Source organism: Lissotriton vulgaris, chromosome 9 (genome assembly GCF_964263255.1).
Source record: "Lissotriton vulgaris chromosome 9, aLisVul1.2, whole genome shotgun sequence".
In the NCBI taxonomy this organism is placed as follows: domain Eukaryota; kingdom Metazoa; phylum Chordata; class Amphibia; order Caudata; family Salamandridae; genus Lissotriton; species Lissotriton vulgaris.
The window spans coordinates 1095965265-1095989587 of record NC_141697.1 but is presented as its reverse complement, the minus strand read 5'-3'; the positions used below and the strand labels follow the sequence as shown (position 1 = coordinate 1095989587).

At 45.5% G+C, this 24323-nt stretch overlaps 1 protein-coding gene across 6 annotated transcripts in view; it reads right to left on the bottom strand.

Moving 5' to 3' along the window:
- LOC147692851 (receptor-type tyrosine-protein phosphatase gamma-like) overlaps positions 1–24323 on the bottom strand; it is a 1083817-nt gene that overhangs the window by 170254 nt on the left and 889240 nt on the right. For all 6 annotated transcript variants that reach the window (XM_086939073.1, XM_086939071.1, XM_086939072.1 and 3 more), the window contains one exon: positions 16765–16856. In XM_086939073.1, coding sequence (XP_086795199.1) covers positions 16765–16856 — 92 coding nt within the window. The remainder of the gene's footprint in view (positions 1–16764; positions 16857–24323) is intronic.

Here is a 24323-nt window from a genome sequence, read left to right as displayed (position 1 = left end):
TTAAGATAGGAAGGGTTAGTCCAATACAAAATCCATACATATTTTACACGCTTGCAGTTTACAGATCGGCTGTCAAAATGTATTACAAGTGTCGGTATAAGTTTCATCCCATTTGCTTGGCCACCTAGATGGTTCATGTAGCACTCAGGTCAATAGCAAGTCTAGTTTATTTTTAAAATGATGCGATACTAGGGTACCCAATATTGCTCAGTGTATTCAAAGGGTAATATCTAGAGTAGTCTTTCAGGAAAACAACAAACTAGTTGCGTACATTTACAGAGACCAAGCATTTGGTTTACAAGGCCTAAGACTATTAGTAGCAGGAAAAATTACATGAATAATTTGTATGTTTTCAGATAGCTAAAGCAATTCTCAGGAAGGAGAACTGCCTTGTGTAAGATGCTAGCTCAGTATATGATGTACACCTATTGGTAAGGCACGCTGCACAGAGTCCAGACAACCCTTGGCGATAGATGTAGTGGCCCCTGAAAACCAAAGCTCTCAAGGGGTAGCTGTGAAGAGAAGCTAAGGCTTATCCAGGAGGGTGTAAAACGAGTGCATTTACCACAAATGTCAGTCAGTAAACTTACACACAGGAACGAACCACACCAGTGTAAGAGAAATACCTGTGTATTTACTAAACACAACACTAGGACCTACTTGGTATAACTTCTACCTGGGAATATCAAACCACAAGGAAATAATTTAAAGCAGGTAAGGAAGCATAGAAAAACACATTGTCCCATTATTGGGGGGGGGGCAAAAAATATATTAAAACAAAATGGAATGCGAGGTAAATAACCAAATGAGACTGGTACCCAAGGATGAATGAGCCAGAGGAAGCACCTAAGGTAAGTAGTTAAGGAGCCCCGGTGCAGAGGTGTTACACCGGGTCAAATGTCCATAGGATAACACTGGGAAAGTCATGGTTGGTATTTTACTGCTTCAGAGCCCTTCCCTAAGGATCCAGAGGAAACCAGTTGGATCAAGGAAGGTTGGAGAGCCACCCCACCCATGGATACCCAGGGAACCGGGATACCTACATCAGGGAGCCTAGGTGCAAAGTGGTGTCGGAACCGCCTGTTGATGTCAATGGAGGATCTTGAAAGTTTGGTGGCTACAACGTCTCGTAGGCCAGGTCGGTGGAGCCCAAACATGGATTCTGGGCAAGACGTACCTGAAAGCAGAGGAGATAGATTCCAAACCACCAGGAAAGGTCCAGAAGCAGCGCAATACCACCCCTTATTGGAGGTGCTAGCTGTAGGATGCTGGTCTTGATGTAGCAGCTGTAGAGCCCAGGCAACAATGCAGGAGCACTGGAGGAGTCCACAAGCTGTCCCAAGACGTTTAATGACTGCAGAAGGGTCAGTGGCCGGCAGGGCCAGCAACAAGTCTTGGAAAATACAACAGTTGGGGTGCAATAAACAATGCTTGGTTGCAGACCAGCAAGGTCTGTCGGACGAACCCAGCAAGGGTAAGTCGAAGACAGCCAGCAGGAATAGACGAAGACCCCAGGAGGACCCTGTGACAGCAGGCACAGGGAGTCACAAGGAGGCCTCAACAGCACATGTCACAGGAGATGGAGAGGATGACACTCTTGGAGCTATGTGAAGCTTGAGGCTGGGGATTCTTGGAGCTCTAAGATCTTCAGTCAGGAGAGTCAATAAGCCTTGGCAACGGCAGACAGGCGCAGTGCACAGGAATGCGGTTCAGATCGGCTGGAACGGTATTACAGTCTTCCAAATTGCAGGGAAGATTGCTCAAGCCTCGGGGGAGCTGGGTGGTATCAGTGGGTCAGCAGAATCAGTAGAGCCGGTTGTTGAGGTGCCTGCGGATGCAGGGAAGTGACTCATTCACACCATGGTAGATTCCTTCTTGTTTGGATGAATGCAGAGTCATGGGAGACTCAAGGCATGCACAGCCATGGAGTTGCAGAAACTTTGAAGAGCACGGAGATGAAGTTGCAGTAGGAGTCTTTGTACCAAGAGCAGTCTTGTCTTGGTTCCTGGCTCGATCCAGTAGCAGAGTTCCAGTATCCAACAGCAGAAGTGTCTTCGGACAGGTCTTTACGAATTCTGACAAAGTCCAGAATGAATATAAGGACCCACAATCAGGGGAGCCCTAAAGTGATCCCAAAAGGGGGGAGGCCCCCTTCTGCTGTGACCTACCTATCAGAGGGGGTCAGGGATGCTACTCTGAGGACCTAACCAGTCAGTTGCACCCAGGGGCCAAGAATGGCAGAATGCAGAAGGAAGAGGAGGCTCTGGGGACCTCCCTGGGTGGAACTGGGCAGGGAGGTGGTTACTCCCCTATCCTTTGTGCAGTCGAACGCCAGAGGGGGAGCTGAGGGCTCCTGTATTGGTGGAAACTAGTTTATGCAAGGAGGGCACCCAATGTCCATCAATCAGTTATCTTATAAAGCACGACTACTCACCTGTAAGGGTCTCAAAGCGCTGGGGGAGACGGTGCATTAGCGATGGTGATTGCCTGAGGTGCAGAGGTAGGGAGTTCTAGGCCCTCGCAGTGAGGTCTGAAAAGGATCTTCCTCCAGTCGTGGTCTTGAGGATCCGTGGAACGGTGGCCAGGGCTAATCGGGCAGAGCAGAGATGTCCGGTGGGAGTGTAGAAGGAGAGGTGGTGCTTGAGGTATGCAGGTCCAGCATTGTCGAGGGCTTTGTAGGCCGCTGATGTGACTGTGGCGTGAAATGTTCAGGATGAGTCTATTGGAGGCATTCTGGATGTTCTGCAGTTTCTTTAGGAGGTTCTGGGTGGTGCCGGCATAGAGTGCGTTGCTGTAGTCGAGTTTGCTGCTGATGAGCGCATGGGTGACTGTTTTCCTGGACTTGATGGGGATCCACTTGAAGATCTTACAAAGCATGTGGCAGTAGGAGGATGACAGCGTTGATTTGGTGGGTCATTGAGAACGAGGAGTCCAGGATGAGTTTTTGTGCGTGATCCGTTTGGGTGGGGGGTTCCGAGCTGTGCAGGCCACCAGGTGTCATTCCAGGCGAAGGGGGTGGAGCCTAGGATGAGGACTTGGGTCTTGTCTGTGTTAAGCTTGAGGCAGCTGTGCTATTCAATGTAGTTTGGAGGCTCTCTGAAACACCCTCACCCTATCTAATTCTAAAGGAGAGGTGGTCACATCTCTCCTCTACAGGAAATCCTATGTTCTGCCTCCCCCAGCCCTAGTTAAGCTCCGCAGCAAGGGGGGTGGGGCAGAACGGTGATGTTGACAGTAGCACAATTGTAAGGCATACCCTGCAAGACTACACAGGTAGGTATGGGGGGTCCTCCATGTATAAGTACATGTTATCAGGCAACTAGCACTGGAAATGGTGTAGTTGCATGATTCTAACATGTTTGATAAAAAACATGACTGGGTTCGGAAAAGCCATTATGTAGGTGGACATTTCGAGTTGCCAGTGTCCACTAACAGTAGCGGTTCGTGCAGGTAAGCATGGTGGGGCAGGCAGAGGTCAACAGATGACTGAATAGGGAAAGTAAAAAAAAGAATCTCTATTCCATCATCTGTCGACACCCACTTCCTTGCCCCACCGTGCTTACCTGCCCGGACCTCTCTTGTCCACTACATCCCTTAAAATGGCTTCCCCGGAGGAGGAGCTACGCGGGCGTCCAAGATGGTCGCGTAAGCAGAGGGCTCCCGGGACCCGGGCCGCCCTCTCGCGACTATCCTCGAAATATCCTGGTTATTATTATGGGCTTTTGAAGATCTACTCTTGCTGACTCCACTATCCTTTCAAAAATTTAATTTGGATGTCGGGAGCCGATTTTACGTCAACTTCATCTTTCTGGCCCACCCCGATCGAGACCGGGGGCTCTGCTGCTTTGGTGGGCCGAGGAGTAAGTCAACAACAACGGCCTTAGGGACATCCTCCCAGTCGGCCTCATTGTCGCTTTCAGTTTCGATTTCTCCCCAACCCCTTGAGTGACTATTCTACGAGCGGATCGGCTCCCAAGTCGGTACAGCTTTGACCCGCTGTGTTGGGCTGCCATATGTCTCTAACCTCGATTTATCCCTCGATTGGCATTCTACCGTTTTGGCCTAAAATTCTGCTTCGGTATCCCACCAGCACGGCCAATTTCACCAGGTCCAGAGGGCCCCTTCGGGGCGCAGCTTCCAATATGGCTTCCAAACCGGAGTTCGAGAGGCGCAAGGCGAAGACGCCGATCCGTGGGGGACCTACTCAGACTAATGTGATGGACCGCTATACGCAACCGAAGGGTTGCCCCGGCGGTACTGGCCGTACTCTTGCGGACCCCAGGACGGACTCTACTGCGCCATCGGAGGTTTCTCTCCAGGACCTGATGAGTGCCATTACTGGGATGAAAGCTGATATGGGACAACAGTATGAGGCTCTTGCCTCCAAGATCGATACTGTGGCTGTCGATGTCACACTTATCAGAGCGGATCTGGCCAAGACTAATGAGAGGGTCAAGGCTTTGGATTTAAAGACCTCCAGTCTCATCACTGATGTGGCGGACGCACAGTCGGAAATTGGCAACCTACGATCGTCGCACGACTTGAAGGCCCGACGACTGGACGAATATGAAAATAGGGCCCGGCGGAACAACATACGCTTGGTGGGAGTGCCGGAAAATCCAGAGGACACCACCGTCGACCTTCTTGTGGATGATTTGATCCTCAACCATCTTGCTCCCGCCGGACTCAGCAAATTCTTCGCTGTTGAACGTGCGTATCGCTTCCCGGGTGGGAAGATTAAACCAGCCCCCCCCCCCCGAGGCCTATCATTGCAAGGCTTTTCCATTTTCGGGATAGAGACGCTATCCTCCAAGCCTCCCGAGGTCGTGGCCAATTGAAGTTCGACAATAGTACTGTCAACATCTACCCGGATTTTACTCCTCAGGTCCAGCGACAAAGGATGGGGTTCCAGGGAGTGAAGAGGCGATTGCGGGACTTGGGCCTCAAGTGTGCGATGTTGTTTCCAGCTCGATTACGCATCGAATATGAGGAACAAACCTTTTTCTTTGATCGACCAGACTGCGCCAGTGACTGGCTCGACTCATTGCCTAAAAGAGACTATCTAAACGGACGCCCGGGGGGAGCAGAGGGGGGTGCATCGGACCAGGAGTGACACTGTGGTTCTCGACGTCTGGTTTCTTGTTACTACTGATCAGCTGAGTTATGCCATTTGCTTCATTATTGTTAGGGTTGAGCCCGAGGGTGGTTCGGGTGTGGATTAACGCTTTTCCTCCTCCTGGGTTCTTTGCGTAGTGTAGTTATGAGAGGGCGACAGGCACACTGCAAACTGGGGTGGCTCTTGAGTCTTACGCAGGGGTGCAGGGTGGGGGGTGTTGTAACGGGGGTTGTTGGGGGGTGGGGGGAGGGATTGTTATTGTTTTTGTATTTGTCTTTTTCACATGGCACTGTATGCTTTGCTCTTATCCTTCTGTAGTTGGGTTCCGAGGAGGGAGGGCTACAGTCCTTTTCCGGGATGGGGGGTGGTGAGTTGAAGTTGCTGTCCTGGAACGTTAATGGTATGGGGGATAAGATAAAACGTGGAGTTGTTTCTCAGTTCCTTCTACGCCAGTCCCCTGACATTGCTTTGTTACAGGAGACCCATCTGATAGGGAATGCTTGCCGGGCTTTGGATAGACATGGGTATGGGCTGGTTGCTCATGCTGGATTCACCTCCGGTTCCAGAGGGGTGGGCATTCTGATTAGATCCTCTCTGCCCCTTGAAATAGATGAGATAATGCTTGATGATAGGGGTCGATATGCTGCTATTTCGTGGAGATGGGAGGGTAAGATGCTCTCTATAGTTAATATATACGTCCCCCCGGGTCTCCAGGCCACTACTTATGCTGACCTTGGTACGATTGAATGGCCTTATCTTTAGGCAAATCTCGCCAAGTTTGGTTTCGGCTCAAAATTTATCGCCTGGGTGAAGCTCCTTTATGAACGACCACTAGCCCAGGTGGTGGTGAACGGCAGGGTGCCCGGTTCTTTCGCACTTGGACGTGACACCCGTCAAGGTTGTCCGCTGTCTCCGTTGCTTTTTGCCCTCGCTCTGGAACCGTTGGCCGAGTGGCTTCACTGGGAACCCTCGATCAAGGGTATCCAGTGGACCCCTGACTTTGAAGATCGTGTCTCGCTATATGCAGATGACATTCTTCTTTATCTCACCTCCCCCCGGAAGTCTCTTAATGTACTTTTCGATGTTCTTACCTCCTTCGGGAAGAACTTGGGTCTTGTTATCAACTGGACCAAGTCCTGCGTCTACGTTTTGGCTGGGGATCTACCCCCGTTGCCCCGTAGATTTCCGATTCAGGTGGTCGAGACTAGTTTTAGGTACCTGGGGATTCATGTCTCTCTGAATTCCGCCGTCCGTTACGAGCGTAACCTTCATGCTCCTCTCCAGCGGCTTAAACTTGACGTCTCACGGTGGAGACGACTGCCCCTTTCCCCATTGGGGCGTGCGACTCTCTTTAAGATGATGTCGCTCCCCAGGTTCCTATATGCACTTAAGAACTTCTTTGATCCTATACCTCCGGGGTATTTCCATGAGGTTGAGAGCCTTCAGAGGCAACTGATTTGGGACGGGCGTGCTCGTATCTCCTTACCCAAACTCACTTTGCCGTGGTATGACGGTGGCATCGCCCTCCCTGACATCAGACGCTACTACTGGGCCTCGCAGCTATGCGCAGTTAATCATGTAACTTACGCCCCTGGTCATACTCCTGCCTTTGCGATGGATAAACATCTTCTGCCAGGCGGGAATTTTAACAGGGCACTGTATTCTAAGAAACCATTTAACGCCCTGCTGGCCCCACGAAAAGTGCTGAGTGAGTGTGGCGAGACGCGAATGCTGCTATGGGGTGGAGTGATAGGTTAACCCGAGTGACACCGTTGTATGATTCTGACCGTCTGGGCAATTTGTGGAGAACGAAAGGATTCGATAAATGGGACATGATTGGTATAAGCAAGGTGGAGGATCTCTGGTCCAAAGGTAGTATTAAGACTTTTGAGGCGCTCAAAATTGAATATGAGCTTGACGACAAGGAGCACTTCAGGTACATTCAAGTGCGACATGCCTTGACCTCCGTTTTCCACCCGGGGACGGAGATTCCCCAATCCTCGCCGCTGGAGGACTGTATCCTTGACGGCCATGTGCCGGACAGTACCATATCCCTGATTTACAAAAAACTCATCAATAACAGGGCTGATTTGCTTGAGCGCCTCAGGGCCTCGTGGGTCGCGGACGGCCTGGAACTAGATGACGAGGATTGGCAAACGGCCGTCTCCTCCCCTAAGGAGGTGGCCATACCCGCCCGCCTCCGTTTTGTACAGTTGAAGATCCCCCATCGTGTATATGTAACTGGCACGCGTCTGGTGCGAATGGGTTACTCTCTTGATGGGCTATGTAAGCGCGGCTGCGGTATGAGTGGTACCTTCATGCATATCATTTGGGAGTGTCCTGAGGTGGCTGCCTTCTGGTCTAGAGTGCATGCGATTATGGAAAGAGTCACCGGGGTCTCTCTATTGCCTGAGGCCAGACGATGCCTTCTTAATGTCTGGGAACCTACGGACTACAACACGGCCCAGACTTTTTGGGCGACTCTTGGTAACATGGTTGCCAAGAGGGATATTGCAAAACTTTGGGGTTCCCACAGACCACCCACGATAGCGGCTTGGAAGGAGAACATGGACTGGTGTATGTTCAGAGAAAAGACGGTCTATGTGGTCTGGGGCCGACCTAAGAAATGGGGTAGAATTTGGTCCCAATGGAACACTTACCGTGGAAATGTCTGCACTCCCCCACAGGACTACATCATTGATATCTTGCTGTCCCCTTAGTTGGCGTTCCAGACTTATGTTTGTAATAGTATGTATTCATCGATCTCCTCGCCGCCCTTCATCTCGAGACATATGCTGCATTATCGTATGCTAGTCGGACTCCACCTCCCTCTCCCTTTGATTCCCCGTCATTGATTACTGCCATGTGTCTGTGTTTTATGTTAGTTCAGTTCATCAAAATTTCAAAACTAAACCTACAATACTTATCTTTTGATTCTACGTTATGTACATGAATATATTGCGGGTCGCTTAGCCCCCAAACAAGGTACTGGGGAGCCTCATTGTGAGACGTCCTACTGTTTAAATGTCATAGGGGCCGGCCCGCTGGGTTGTAGGCTGACAGCTGTGTACTGTGCATAAATATAATAAAGGTTTTTTTAAAAAAAATGGCTTCCCCGCACTTACAAAGCCCAGAGAATGGATTCTGTGATTCGTTGGGGTACCTCTGCTCACTTAGAACCTGCCTGTGGGCTGGAAAGCCTACCTTAGGGGTGACTTATAGGTCTCAAGTGCAGTGACCAGGATATAACGAACACCGGATATCTAAAGTGAAAAGGTGGATGCACCATTTCACATAGGCCGCAATAGCAGACCTAGAGATACAGGTTGCATGGGCTTCCGTGGGTGGCTTAATCCATGCTACACCCCTTGGGGGACACCGGGTGTACCAATGCTCTGAATACCTCAGTACTGTATACTACGGACTTACAGGGCTACACCAGTATATCAATTGTCGGATGTGCAAAGTACTTACCAATGAATTGAGGATAGAGAGCACAGGTACTGGGGTCCTGATTAGCAGAATCCCAGTGCACTACAGTCAAAACACACTGACACCAGGCAAAAAGTGGGGGTAACTATGCAAGAAAGATCCTGCTTTCCTACACCTTGGTTTGCTAAAGTAACTTTACAAATAATGCTTCGCTTCACTTTGGTTCATGATCTCCCGATTGGCTGCCTGTGCCACCTACTTGTTTCATGCTTCTTGAAGCACTGATCGGCTGGTGTGTAGATTAATTTTTCTAGTCGAGAGAAGCACCTCATTGCCTGAAAGTTGTGCTTGTATTAGCGGTTGTGTGCTTCTTTCCCTAATGGACATGCCATGGAGGCCAAAATTGCCTTGGATAGGATCGGGAGTACTGCCTTCCCAAGTCATCACAGAGGATGGGCCCTTCATGTCGGTAGGCCATCACAAACCCAATTCACATTTTGTCAGCAGGTACTCATTGCTGATCTGCGGGCTAGTGAACACTTTTGTTCCTTATTTCACCATGTATTTCAATCCTCGTGTCTATCATTTTGTACTGTACTTTTGTTCCTGTGAATACAAATGCTGCTTCAACGTCGCTAATTGCTATTTTAAGTTAGTCTTTTATGCACTCTTAGTAGATTGCTTCAGTCTGATGTTTTGAATTAGTTTGCCACTTCTATCTGTGCTCCATTCAGACCTATTCTCTGTGGTTTTGCATTTTAAATCTCTATTTCCTCCACATTTGAGACGTCTCGCTGGAGAACCCATCCGTTCATGTTTTTTTGCTGTCCACAGTAATGATCGGTAAAGGGCTCTCCCATGTCGCACATCTCCCAAAAGAGACTAAGCAGTGTTCTTTTTTATTTGGTGTTGGCTGCAAATGCTAGAAATGTAAATAGGATGGTCAACCAGAAACAGTGAATTGCTTTAACCTTTTACTGACATATCGCGCAATTACTTCTACTTACAAAACAAACATTGGTCCTTCTTATATACTAGAAGGTTGGCAAGGAAAAACAGTTTTATGTGGATTTGAACACTATAAAATACATCACATGTGCAAGAAAACAAAGAATTCAGTAAGTTAATGGAGACCATTCTATAAGCTGGAGACTGTTGTAGAATAAAGTACTCCGTATTCTCATGTGGCAAGTGAAGCTGATATTGGACAGTAAGCGGGAACATGAGCTAAGCTGTGTGTTCCAGAAGAGGCAAAACAGCCCTAAACAACAAGTCAATTCAGAACATCACTGATAGACATTAGAATGATAGGATAATAAGAGATACTAATGGACGAAAAGCATTTAAGTGTAAATAGCCAACATATCCAAAATAAAGCCGCAGAACCTTCGTTTTGCAGAATATATTTAGGGCCTTATTACGAGTTTGGCGGTCTTCAGCTGGGACCCTCACTGCCACGGTCCCAGGAAGACCACCAAGCCCATGGAGCACCCACCCACCAGATTGAGAGTTTAATCCAGTGCGGTCAGGCGGTGCTGCGGAGGTCTCACTACGGCGATATGTTAGGCTAATAGGAGAGCCTAACAAGCATATTGCTGTTGTGTACCTGCAGTAACTTCCTTCACACCGTACAGGAACAAAGGTACAATTTCCAGGGGGGCTCAACATATCCTCCCCCTCACACAACCCCATGGCCAAATTTGGCTGGGGGGCCCGGTTACCGGCATTTCCCCCAACCTTTTCATGGCAGGATCCCTTCTTGTGGCAGCACGACAGCTAGATGAGCAGACGGGTGGAGGTGGTTGGATTGCCACCCTGAGTACAGAGGTGCCAGGACCGCCGGACTCTTAAAAAGGTTCTTAATCTTCAGAAAATATGGATGAACTTTTTAACATTATACAAAAAGTTACACAGTGAGAATAAACATGTCAAACAACAAGGACAAAATGACAAGGAAAATTGAGCATAGACCCACTAGCAGTGTCAGATGTTAAAAGCATTTCCACTAACTCAAGTTCATTACACTGAGTGTGACCAATAGGACTTTGGGAAAGTCGGTTTTGGGGGGGGGGGGGTTTACATGTGATCCCACAGATTTTTTAATTTTTATGGGCCAAGATGTCGGGCATTTTATACCTCTGGGCAATTAAATCTTGCTGATTATTTCTCACTCTATAACTTGACCACTAAAATTGTGTGGCTATGGGTAAATGGCATACTTGACTCCTATGAAGTTGTGTGTGTGTGTGTGACAAATACAAAAACAATAATTGATGGACAAAATGGAGAGCAATGTCATAAATTCACCCCAGCACAGAGATCTGTCTGTGTGTGTGTGTGTTTTATTGTCTCATGTAGGATGTGCGGTGTGGTATTACAGCACCGACAAGGTGTATTAACAATATAAAAAGGCTAACAAACAGCCCTGTAACTCTGTAGACAAGACTACCGTTTTCACAAGTTAGACTAACCTGTTCGGACATGTTTAGGCCTACATTTGGCATTAAATAGGTAAAATTAAAAATTAGCTTTGATGTCAAAAACGTTCAGTTGTCTAATGGTTAGAAGTGAAACATGGAAGTTATACAAAAGTACGTGTTTGGGTATAACAGGAGCATGAAAGTATTATATGGACGATGGCAGTTTCCCACCGACAAGCCTTGCCAGTGATGAAACAAGCATGTTTATATCTTAGAAAAGGAAGCTCCTACAAATGTCATTCTTGAGATCCTTTTCTAATCTGTTAAACTAAGTCAGCGGCAAACTCAGATTTTTAGGACAACTTACAAAAATGATTTCTTGAACTGCTTTTAAATTCTGCCATTCGGTGGCCAAAGTTGGAACCAGTTTGTGAAGCCAACGATCTCGCTCAGTAACTTGTAAATCAATTGCTCCCGTGCCACAGGAGCTTGGAAATACTGGTGTACGTTATCGGCTATGTCTGCTGAAAACCTTCTGCTGTGGGAGCACCATCGGCAATACACAGAAGTTTAATTAAGTGTATGTGAAAGTAAGAGAGGAAAGGTGGACAGTTGGACCACAAAATGTAAACACATAAGAAAAGTAAAGTTGAAGCACATATACTCAGGGACACCCTGGCACCTCACATATGGAGGGGCCAATGGTTAGATGACCAGTTTGACCTGGTTTGCTTTTAATGGTGAGAAAATTGTCAAAAGCCTATGTCAAATTCAATCATCTGAAGGCATGAGCTCTTGATCAATGGCAGCAAGCAGAAACAAGTGTATAGTAGGCTCAGAACAGGGAGTTTAAAGGGCATATTGCAGCAACTCAACAGCACCAAATCCATTTACCTTATCATAGACATAAATCTCAGTGTCACAGCTAATATTGTAATTATGGCAAAGTGAAGAACTTGGAATCAGACTTCAGAACCACTGTTCAGGTGGTGGTCCTATCCCACAACCTCTGCTCGGTCGCACAACATCCATAGCAGCATTGTTTACAGTCTTATGACTAGAATATCCAGGAAGAAGAACACAAGATGACAAGTCATAAAAGTACCAAACATTGGAAAAATTATCACCATCCTGGTTTGGCAAATTCTTCTCTCCTCACTTCTGCAGGAAGATTCACAGCTTCAAACAACAACCCATCGAGATCTAACCTACTGCCTAATAAAAAAAACACCTTCCCAGCTCCTCCCCCCCTTCTTTTGCTGTCACAAATGTGGTACCACCCCTAAAATCCATTTTCCTGACTGTCTCATTCACACTGTGTCACAGACATATTACAAGTTCACGAGGAACCTCTTTAAAATGTGGTAGGTTCAATAATGTGGGGGGGGGGAGGGGGAAGAGAAAGAAATGTAAAGAGTATTTTAAGAAACTCCATTTAGAAGGTAAGTAAACAAAGGCAAATACAACCTGAGCAAAATCAATGTAATACACAGGAGAGTTGTAAGTAATTGTAAAGGTAAAAAATACTTCATTTGAGAAACACAAGAAACAGTGCTGGTATGATGGAATCACTTATTTGTAAATACAGAAAGTAGTACATTTGGTTAGGATAAATAAAAACCAATGAGCAATTGGGAGAGAAATCAACATTTTTGGGCATGTCCGTGAAACTGGCCAGCTTGTGTACTAGCTGGTTGTAGAAACTTCAATTAGTCCTGCATAGTCCTTGCGGGTGCTCTATGAGTCTCCTCTTTAATTTCCTCCTAGGATCAGAATCCCTATATGCACTACCAACAAGAACCATGCCCAGCTAGACATGGAGGTCAGCAAGATGTTGCTAGCATTTGGGGGTTTCCATATAAGCAGGTGCAAAGTTCCAACAAACTTTAACACTAAACTGGGAGGCAAAGTTAGGTTTCCCATTGTAATTATTGTAAACATGAAGACGTAATTTTAGAATGTTAGAAATTCAATGTATTTTTCCCCCTCAACGTCATCATTTGTACTGAATAACTTTCTCAGTGAGTGTGCTCACCTGGTGATTGTGAACAGCCTTTTACAAGCTACTATTTTCGAGGGAGAATATTGATTTCACAAGGTGATCTGCTTCAGCATGAACATTGCTACTTTCATGATTCGTAGGTAGTTGTGACCAGTGTGTGTAATGTCATGGCCCAGTGATGCAACTGCATTTCTTGTGTGACTCTTTCTTTGTTTATTGAAGTGTAGTTTACACTGTATGGTTTTGATCTGTACTATGCACATATTTATGTATGCAACGTGAGGGAACATGTAAGTTCATTAAAAAAAAACATAGTATCCGTGGATAACATATCCAAATTGCAACCTTGAGCTAGGCCTTGACTTCTCAACCAAAGTAGCACAGTTGAGGGGTCATGCACAGAGTCATGCTCCAGTTGCAGACCAAGTACCCAGGGTCCTGGCGTGTGACACCTGCAATCTCATGATTGAGATTGCTTGATTGGTTACTGTAACCAAAAGAACTGAAGAAAAAGCAGGACCTATAGCATCATACTCTGAAAGAACTGCGAAAGTCAGCGCTTGTAGTTTTACGGCTACGTAGGACTCCAACTACTCAAACTTCTGAAATTCACACAAAAAAATGTCTAAGCGTACAGGAGGTCTACTCAATAACATTCCTCAACTTCCTAAAATGAAGCCATTTCCACATGTGTAGTGCATTATTGCACATTAAAATGTGCCTATGCATTAGTGCAATTGCCCTTTTTTCTCCAGACATTTTACCCCATGGGAACCTTTAACCACTGTAATTATTTCAATTGTGTTGGTGTTTCCTGACCATTCACACTATGGAAAAAGTTTTACTTCTGCCCCTGAAAAGAAAAAATCTGTTTCTAGGATGGGAATTGATCATAGAAGTGTTTGTGAATACCCAGAGACCTGTTTCTCTGTGTGTGTGCTCATACTTCCTATGGCATCCATGCCCTGGAATGGCCACTCTGAGCCAACTGGGCAAGATTACACCATACTAGTTTATTATGTGTGATTTAAACTATTCAGGAGTTCAGAATCACGTTTGTGAATTGCAGAATCATATTCGACCCATTTGCCCATGTAAGTTCAATGTGCATGTGCATACAGCTCTAATGTTCATATCAAGGACAATGGATATAAGCAGTCTGACTACTGACTCCTTTCACAGATTAGACATGCGGTTCTGAGTTAAGATATATCCAATAACCTCAATCACCCCTTTGCCTACAACCAAAACAATGAAACACTCGATTAACCCCTTCGCTGCGGGGGGTATTTTCCCGTTGTGCTGGGGGGAAGGGGGCGCGCACGGCGCCCGCATGTTCATGACGAGCTGAGCTCGTCATGAGGCACGGCGCTCCTGTGCTCATGACGAGCTCAGCTCGTCATGACCACACCCGTTCCCGTGGAACGCTCAGCACAGCCGGGGAATTATCCCAGCATGCGAGCGTTCCACAGCTCATGACGAGCTGAGCTCGTCATGAGCACCGGAGCGCCGTGGCTCATGACGAGCTCAGCTCGTCATGAGCATGGAAAGAGTTAATACTCCTTGATATCATGTCCTGTAATTTTCATATTATAGGATGGGTGGTTGGGTGGGTTGGTTGGTTGTTGGGACATCCCCCCCAACCACACATTCATAACAATGGTACCTCGTTTCTATTTCACCAGTACAAGGAGGATGTTTTTAAATGGAAGGATTCACTTTCATTTGGATTTCTCTACGTACCTGATTTAGAAGTGTAGAATTAAGAGCTCTAATCATATGTGACAAAGTCTCAAGCTGTACACATGGGTCATGAAAATAAAACTCAAGGTAATAAAATCAACAAGGTACAAGATGGTGGGTTGGGCACATACTACAGAGAAGTGTCTATGATAGAAGTTTCAGAATTTTGAAAATATCGGGAATGGTTGGTGCACACTTGGTATAATGGCATAAGCACACTTTATACAATGTTGTCTAACATTTTCTTCATAAAAGAAAATAAGAAGTGTTTAGCAGCTTCTAAAAAGATGGATTGACTGGTAAGGGGTTCTATCACTTGTCCAGTGTCCCTGCAGTTATTTGGGTGGAAACAGAAGATCAAAAGTTCAGGAATGAATGATCAATCTATTCATCCTTATGAAGTGGTGAAATGGAGTACTGAGTCGTTTTATAGTACCTCCCAATAATTAAGAGGTCTCAGTTTGAAGCTAGGCTGGGAAGACTCGTCCATTCACTCACAAGAAGTAGATAGGAGTACCATTAAATAGGTAAGAAAGGTTCTTACTTTCAAAATAAAAAAAATAGACAATTCGGTCAGCCCGCCAGGTTTCAATTCTGAGACCTGCAGTTTACACAGATGTCTTCAAAGGCACTGAAGTGTGCATTTCTGAAAACTGCCACTAAAAATGATGCAATTAAACTTCTCACAGGCTAGCAACACTGGGCGTTTGGGTAGTTTCCATTTCCCTACAAAGTAACCACGACGAGTTCTGCACACTATCTGCCTCAGCAATTTGAGGAAAAATTGAATGTTGATCACTTAGGGACATTTCCATTGCCTTTTCTCAAATGCTAGAGAGCGCAGGTGAAGCAGGATTTCCTTTCCTTGTTAAATCTCACTTTGTTGAATTTTTCTTCCTCACTCATCCTTTGTTGGGAAAATATTCAAGAAAAAAATTCAAGTTTACATTTACGCAAGGCTGGGTAACCTCACATACACATCAACCTACGTACATGTGAACAAGAGTCCAGTTTGGAATTCCCTCAAATGTTCAAAGACCAAAAATAAGGATTTAAACATTTTAACTCTAAAAGGAGAAATAGCTCACCCAATAGATGAAAAAAAAACTCCTAGGAAAAATTCCTGCAAACAAAGTAAACCCAAACTGTTTTACCACTATGGAGTGTAAAAGTTAGGCCCTCTACTGTACTTTTAGAAAAGAAGAAATGGTCTTTCGACTTTGTTTTCTTTGAAGGTGTTTACAAAACGGAACTGGGGCTCTTTCCGTGATTTATTTATTTTTATCAGAAATTTAGGAAACTGCTTTTACGATAAGGCACTAGATCATTTTACTGGCAATCCCTCAATAAAGTATATGGAGGGATGTGAAATAATGCCCTGCCACTGCAATGAAATAAATGGAAGCAATAAAACAATGCATGGGTTTATTTTTTCGGAACAAGAACAGCTGAAGCCAAGCACTGAACAGCACAAAGGGAGCTGCTGTACAAAAGGCCCTGTTCGTCAAACACAATAAATGAAATTTAATGACCTATTTCATTGGCACATTATGTACAATATACTACACTTCCAGACAGATTCATTACCTCCTGGACTTTATAGCTAGCCAGACACTATTACTGTTGACAGTCTCATTTCCCATATACCCACAGCATTATGTTTGATAAGCAGCAGAACAGCAGCTTCCAAGTCATTGTGTGGAATTATTTGTCAAAGCTTTCTTTGTTCGTGACAAGTGTTTCTGGATAATCTCAAAATACTTTTCAGCAGAGTTTACATTCCAATAGCAGCCGCTTCTTCGGTTTCACTGCAATGCTCATACAGTTTCCCTAGCCGGTTCCAGCTCTGGATTGCCAAACAGGGAGAAAAAAAAACACCTGCCACTAAATTGTAGGGGCTGCAAAAGAACTACAAAAAAAATATGAAATTTTACACACCTTAGAGGAAAAAAAGGTCCTCAAACAGAACTAATAAAACTTTTTTTTAAATAATTTTACAGCTGCTTTTCTTAAGTTGGAATGCACAAAACGATGTTAAAGGCCTCACTTACCTGGAATCGGTATAATGGGAATACTTTCATTTGGAACCACGCGAGGGGAACTGCTGTCATCCACATAGAAGTGAGCTGTCTGAAAACACTTTCTGTAGGACAATAGCGAAAACATGCAATTAGGATTCGCTAGGGAAAAAAACACTTCAAGTTCAATTTAGAAACAAGCTTGTTTATTCGTCATCAGTTAACTATTTTCCTTTCTTGGTTTTTGTATACAGTAACATGCATACTGTTTGACCATATGTAGTACTTACTATGCCGCACTAGTCTCTACATAATAATGCTTTCGTCATGCACATATGTAAAAACGTACACGCTCAACAATCAGCCACCACACACAGAAATACACAGGCACCAATATTCTACGCGTCCAATTATGCCAGCCTAGTTATTAAGGCAGGTTTTGACAGCTTAGCAGAACAGTTTGCTAGAGCTCGGAATGCACAATTAAGCAGGGAAGTAAACAAATACAAAAACATAAGCACACAAGGCACGCAGCAGACAGCTTTATGGTACTTAAAACGCATTCCTAATCAGCTCGGGATACACGACAGCGTCAGCATGTAAAAAGCACCGCTCCATTAGAGGCAGGGCTGTTTGCAAAAGTACAGAGGGCACGGTACAACAAATATTATCCAGAGGGGGGCCTGGAAGGGGGCTGGACAGGCTGTGCCGAGGGGAAAGCGTAATAAGTCGTGCACACAGAACAGGGGAGCAAATATTCAAGAGGTCGGAAGTAGTTTACCTGTACTTAAAGCAAAGAAGGGAGCACAGGCTGGTCATCATACAGAGGGCACTAAGACGGAGCACGTTGAGGGCTCCCAGCAGCGCGTGCATGGCGACGTGGAGTGAAGGCAGGGCTCGCGGCTCCGGCGTCACTGCTCATTGCAGAGCTAATGAGCAGCTCGAGGCTGGGCCTGGAACTGAATATTTAACGAGTCCAGCTCGGCGTGAGCGGCTCCTGTGACAGCAGAAGGGGCCCCCCTGCGTGCCTAGTAGTAGCTGCCAACAATAGCCACACCGGGGAAGCCCCGCCTCCTTTCAGCAGCCAGTCTCCACGACGCCGGCCTACGGTGCTAAAGTGTCAGTGAGAATCCTCTTACGAGCTGGCTGTCTTCACCCGGCCACCGTACTATCTATATATAAATATATATACACAAATTCACTGTCCACAGTAGTAACCGCTTACTGGAACATCCACAGTCACTTCTGCGCTAGTCTGGAGGGAGTACAGGGCTCGTGCACAATTACAGATGTGTTATAAGTACAATAGACTCTAAAATCCATTCGATAATCTGCAAATGGGGCAGCTGTTTCCGTCATCCAGCAGGCGGAAATAGTGTCTTACTGGAATTTTAAGACTCACAAAAAGGCCATAATATCAGACAAAATGCACGCGCCGTATTTATGAATCTAGCCGAGACAGATTGATGGTTTATGGCTCATGTGTATAATTCACGCTTTCAGAATTCCAGTAAACTCTTCTTGTAAAGTTGAAATTTGCGTTTTATAGGGGCTTCGAATACAACTGGGTGGTATTACTTTATGCATAACTTCACTCCAGTTTCACACAAACGCACAACGTTTATTGCAAAGTAATAAAAATCCTAGTAAAATTGGAAATGACAAAGAAACAGACCCCCAAAAAGATACTTTATTGACTTGCTGTCTGCACTATAAGTATTTTAAAATTATGTTTCTGGCCTATTTGAATATTAACAGCACATCTTTGCAATAAACGAAGGCTGGTAGCAGCGCGCCGAGCGGGCACCTGCCAGCCCCATCTGTCCTCTGCCACACACCAGGCTTGACACTTTCAAAGACCACGTGTCCTGGGCTACTGTCTATGCGGGTACCACTCCAGGTATTGGTTGCACTTTGAATTTGCCTACGTGCATGTTTTCCCAGACGTAAAAGGGAAAGGCCTTCTGGGTTCTGACCCCATCCTTCTCAGACAATGCACGCCCTGGGCGCTGAAAATGAAATGAGCATTTGCAATGCAATAGGTGTCGCACTTTTTGTTTTTAGGGTTAGAGTCATTGGCGTTGTAATGGAAATGTATTTTACTTATGTGAGAGAGAGAGCAAAAGTGTAAAAGGGAGAGCGAGATGGTGTATAGAGATAGAGCTATTTGCGTATATAAATGAGGTAGAGCGAAGAAACAGAGAATGAGATAGAAAGAATGAGACAGCGAGAGAATGAGAGAGAGTGAAAGAGACAGAGTGAAAGAGACAGAGTGAAAGAGACAGAGTGAAAGAGACAGAGTGAAAGAGACAGAGAGTGAAAGAGTTTGAGAAAGGTAGAGTTACATGCTCGCTGCAAGGGACACTTGTAAAGAGCATTGTCAGGGTGAAGGTGCTCCCAAATCTACCAGTACCGGCTCCTGGTGGGACTGCTACCTGGCGGTGATGTGGGGCGGGGTTGGTACAGGCTGGAAGGTAGGAAACACCAGAATATGGATGGATGCAGTTAAGTTGACAATGAAATCAAAGCAAATTTTGTTGCGTGTGCTGCATCGCATCTGGAGATACAGGGCGCGCAACGGAATTCGTTTTATAGATTTAATTGTCAACTTACCTGCATTCATCCGTATTCCGGTGTTTACTACCTCCCACCCTGCCCCTTCCCAGCTCCACATCACCGCCCGTCAACACTCCCACCAAGAGCCGCTACTGAAAGCTACTGATTATATTCTGGCGTCACCCTGTGTTGTCATACTTTACAAATATACTATTGCAATGCAAAACAAAATGCTGTGGACACATCATGGTGGCCAGTAGCATGCTCTCACCTGGTGCAGTGTGTCCGCGGGTAGGTGCTCGCCCACAATTCTCTACCTTGCGGTTCTCCCTCTGCCCACCCCCTTCTTCAAGCACTGCCCTAAGAGCCACTGGGTTGTAGGAGCTAAGAAGTAGCAGGAATCTCATTGTAGACGCATCATGGTGGCCAGCAGCACGCAGTTACCTGGTGCACAGAATTCGTGGGCAACTGTTTTGCCCTGAAATGTAAATGTGTGTGTCTTGTAAAGCGCACTGCTACCCGGAGGCGTCCTGGCGCTATAGACCGCTGGGGAACCCGTCCTGGCTTTCCCTGTGAGATGTTCCCTCCTGGGTATCGCCAAGGTGAAACCAGGCATCCCCGGCGTTTGTGGGGGGCCATTGTGGAGATAAGGCAAGCTAATGCCCAGAGTTGCCGAGTGTGATCCCTGGTTAGAGTAGGCACCGAGGCGAGAATTATCAAGTCCACTGACCCTGGTTCACGACCCTGCCGCATTGGGGATTGAACCCTGGCCCCGGGCCGTCCTCTGCTTCCGGGTCTGCCGCCTCTAACCAGTGAGCCACACCACTCCACGAAGAGTTTGGCCCTATTGCTGTTCCCTGAGGTGTTCCCTCTGCCTGCCCTCTCCCTGTAGTACCACCTAAACAGCCAATGCGCAACATGAAAATATTGTGTTGCGCTGTTCAAAAAATAAATATAATATTTAAAAAAAAGTTTGAGCCATGCATACCAAAATTAAAGCGCGCTGCTGCTTAGAAAAAACACATAAAAAAAAGTTTGGCGAGCCGCGCATACGAAAAGAAAGGCGTGTGGCCCCATTGTTAAAGTTGAAGTTGCTTATATATATTTTTTTTAAACGATAACATGTACACACCGTGGAGCGGGGAGGGAGCATCTTTAAAGAATAAATCATGGCGTCCATGATCAGGTGCTACGCTGATCCAGAAAAATAAGTGGACTCTGTTTTGTGGAAGTGGGAGAGCGTGTTGTGCCTGCAACGGCTAGACACTAATTAACTAATTAGAGCTCATTATTAATGAAACATAGCGAGTAAAGACACATGTAAGAGGGGCTGTCCTCATGGGAGGTAACAACATAAGAGGGAGGTACTAAGGAGGGAATACTAAGCCTATTCATGAATCAAAAGCCACCATTTACCAAGGACAGTAAGAAGAGCCAATTGAAATGATGGGCGGAAAATGGGCAGACCTTAAAGTCCATACCTGAATACAGCATGTCTCGAAGAGACAGCACAAGTGCTGCCTAGGCGAGACCTAAAAAGACAAGGTACACAGAAGAGGCAAAAGCTATGAATATTACGGAACAACCATATTTAAAAAAAATATATATATATATATATATATACATTACAGATCTCAACGTTAATTTCCCTGTATATACCATCTACTAGTCTTCAAAGTACAAAAGCTATCCTTTTATGTAGACTTATCATAATAATTTTCAACAAATCAGTAAATGGATGCCATGTAAATACGCTTCTATGTACTATTTATTAGATACTCTTTAGCATCAACTTTCATTGAGCAGTTAATAGCACTTGCAAAGCTGTATTGCCCAATCATGCAATCACAAAAATAGTTACATGCACCAAAACAATTCACAAATAAAGTAGTAAATCTAACCTTGCGGACTTACATGTGTCATAGTGCAGAATTACTACTTGGTGGAATTCATAAAAATCCCCTGCAATCCACACAGAAAGCTACACCACATGCAGGTTTCCATGAGGATTCCTGGACAGTTATGTGGCTTTACAATGGTATGGCATCCCCATTGTGCAGAGTTCTCCAAGATGAACGCTACACAGGTGGAAACAGCATCCTCTGTGCAAATGCACATATTTGTGCTTTACTTTTTTCTCATCAGGGAAAATGATTTTCTGTGGAAAAACCTCTCCCTCTACATTCCCTCCAAGTCTGAGGTAGTTTCACCCCCTCTTCCTCCTCGTAAAATGTTTGATTGCAACGTGCTGGGTAGAAAGCCAATCCTTTTAAAGCTAGAAAGAAGAATGTGATGAGTTTGTGCATGCCCACTAAAGAGGTTTTTGGAGGGCCCTCCCAAACTTCCAAGGCTAAACACTCCTTGGCGAGCACCAAGCGGCCATATCCTCCCCCCTTGAGTATGATTTAAGGGTTCAGGGAATTCTGCATTCCTGGCAGGGACCCCCACACCCATAAATCGGTCAACTCCTGACAGGCATCCCTTTGTGAAATTCTGACAATCCTAAGTAAAGTAAATATGGTCATCAACTTGCGTTGACAACTGAATTTACCATTGTGAATCAGCCCAAGTGTAATCAAAACTTTTTAAAGATGGTGTCTTTGATCACAAAACATTAATTATCACACGAAAAGACAAGGCAATTAAAACCTGCTGACTTCGCTCTCGAGACGAAAAAAGGCTTGGTATCCGTTTAGAAAAGAGCTCTAAACTATAAAACAAAGTAAGCGTTCAGTTTGTGGTCGGAGAATCGGGAGCAAACGAACGGATCTGTAAATTAAATTTGACCCAGGAATTGGTGGATTTTTTAACCTACATTCAACTTTTGTGCCGTGGGAAGGAGAATGATGTGAGAATTTAGTGTTCGTAACTTTTTTTGTTTTTCTACAGTTTCCTCCTTACTGCACGCAACAACCTGGCAGTGCCCACAAATTTCTCCATAAAGTAATTAGAACACTAAAGGCAAACAGGGTTTGTGCAAGATTACGAAGCGCTCGAAATGAGACCATTTGCATCACAGACCGCAAAACTATAGAAATTCGATAGTAAGAGAACCGATTTAGGTCAGTATCGGCCTCCAAATAAACACGGAGGCAAAATGACATGCGTTTCACATGCATCATTTTTAGATTGTCCTCGTGGAGATTCTCCACAGCGGCATTGATTGGTCAAAGCTACAAGCACAGAACGCAGCTGACGACCTTTCGTACGGAGGCCGCAGAGCTAACCCATAATGCATCTCCGTTTGATGTTGACTGCTGCTCCCTGGGGCAACATTACAATTGCGATCGCATTACAGACGAGACAGGGACAGTGTCACATCTGGGCTCTCGGTAGAACATAATTACATGTGTAAATATAAATGGGAGGAAAATCAGACTGGCGTGGTTACAGCACACGTTCGGGATTTAAGACTGGGGCGCAAAAATAAAAGTGGCCCAAATAAGCAAATCAGATAGCCAAAGAGTGACACACGTTTGCAAATCCGCGCAGTTTTGAACTCGTGCAGGCCAGATATGTAGGTGAAAGGGATGGAAGCCAGCCAACAGTTGTGCTTGCTGCAGGCAATGTTTGTTGTAATATCAGGGAAAGCAACAGTAAAAACATAGCTATTGGAACATACAGGTCAACAAACAGCCAACCACCCCGTCCTCCCCCACACACGTACACGTCAGACCAGCCCTTCTGGCACTGCCATTTTGCTCCATACGCCAGTCTGACCCGGATTAAAGTTACATTCCACAACCCGGAGGTTCCAGTTTGATGGTCGTTTCTCCAGCTGGACAAAACAAAACAATGCATGGAGGTGCACCCAGGACGAGATGAGCAGTCACACTAACTCCTAATTCAGACAAGGGCTACATTACCCAGGATTGGACTGGGATTAGAAATCGGCCCAGGCACACAAAAAAAGTGGTCCACATTTGCATATTGCCTTTCCGCAAATAAGTGCTTTGGCAAAGTTTTATATACACCTGAAAACAAGTGAGGCCACTTCTGCTCAGGCCCCCTGCCCTCGCTTAGTATGCACACCTTAATTGGCCGGCCCAGCGAGAGAAAGGGAGTGACACTTCTGCCTGTTGATAAAAGGAGGTAATGGAAGCCCATCTGCCTCCAGAAAGGCCACCCAGTGCCTCACTGGTCCGCTGGCGACATCTGAACACACCAGACACAGCCCTTATCGGCAGCTGGAACTGCAATACTTACCCCAGTGCCCGCCTTATTAATCCGACCCTGATAGTAGTACACTACTGACAGAAACGGGGTATACAAATATATTTAAAACACCAGTACCAGTGAGCTAATCTGACAGATCACTTTGCAATAGGCAGGTCAGCTGCTGTTCTGTTTTAGAATATGCAAATAGATTTTGTCTGATTAACTAAAACAGGTCGTATATGAAAAACCTATAAGTGGATACCTAGGTAGGTGATTGTATGTGAAGGGCATGAGGGGGTGAACGCATGCTGTCAAGACAAAGCAGAGAAGTAGTGAGGGCAACAACCGGGCAGACAACCATGGATCAGTGGAGCAACATAACCAGGACAAGAAGAGTAGACCGTGTGATTGGGAGGTGGATTAATACCATCATAAAAAGCATAAAGGGAAAAAAAGGGGAACATGAGCTTGGTGCAGCCAAGGAACAGAGTCAAGTAAAAGGCAAAGTAAGACGCAGACAGCAGGCTCTCTAGTAGTGGCAATGCACTGTTCACTCTATGTGATCCCTTTTATAAAGGCATCCGACATTAATATTGGTGTTGTGAGTGCAAATAATCAGTTCAGCTTGATGTAAATATACTTTTTTTTTTTAAAGAGAATTCTTTGAAATTTGGGACTCCTACTTCAATTTTACTTAATTCGAAGACTCTTGTCCATGAGTAACGCAGACCGTAGAATACCAGACTTTTGGTCCGAGAGTTTTCCATCTAGTGCGTCTCTGCATAAATTGTTGAAACTCTTGATTCATTAGTTTAAATATTCTAGGGTTACTTCAAATCATAAATACCTCAGACCATTATAAGGAGTAAGACAATAGT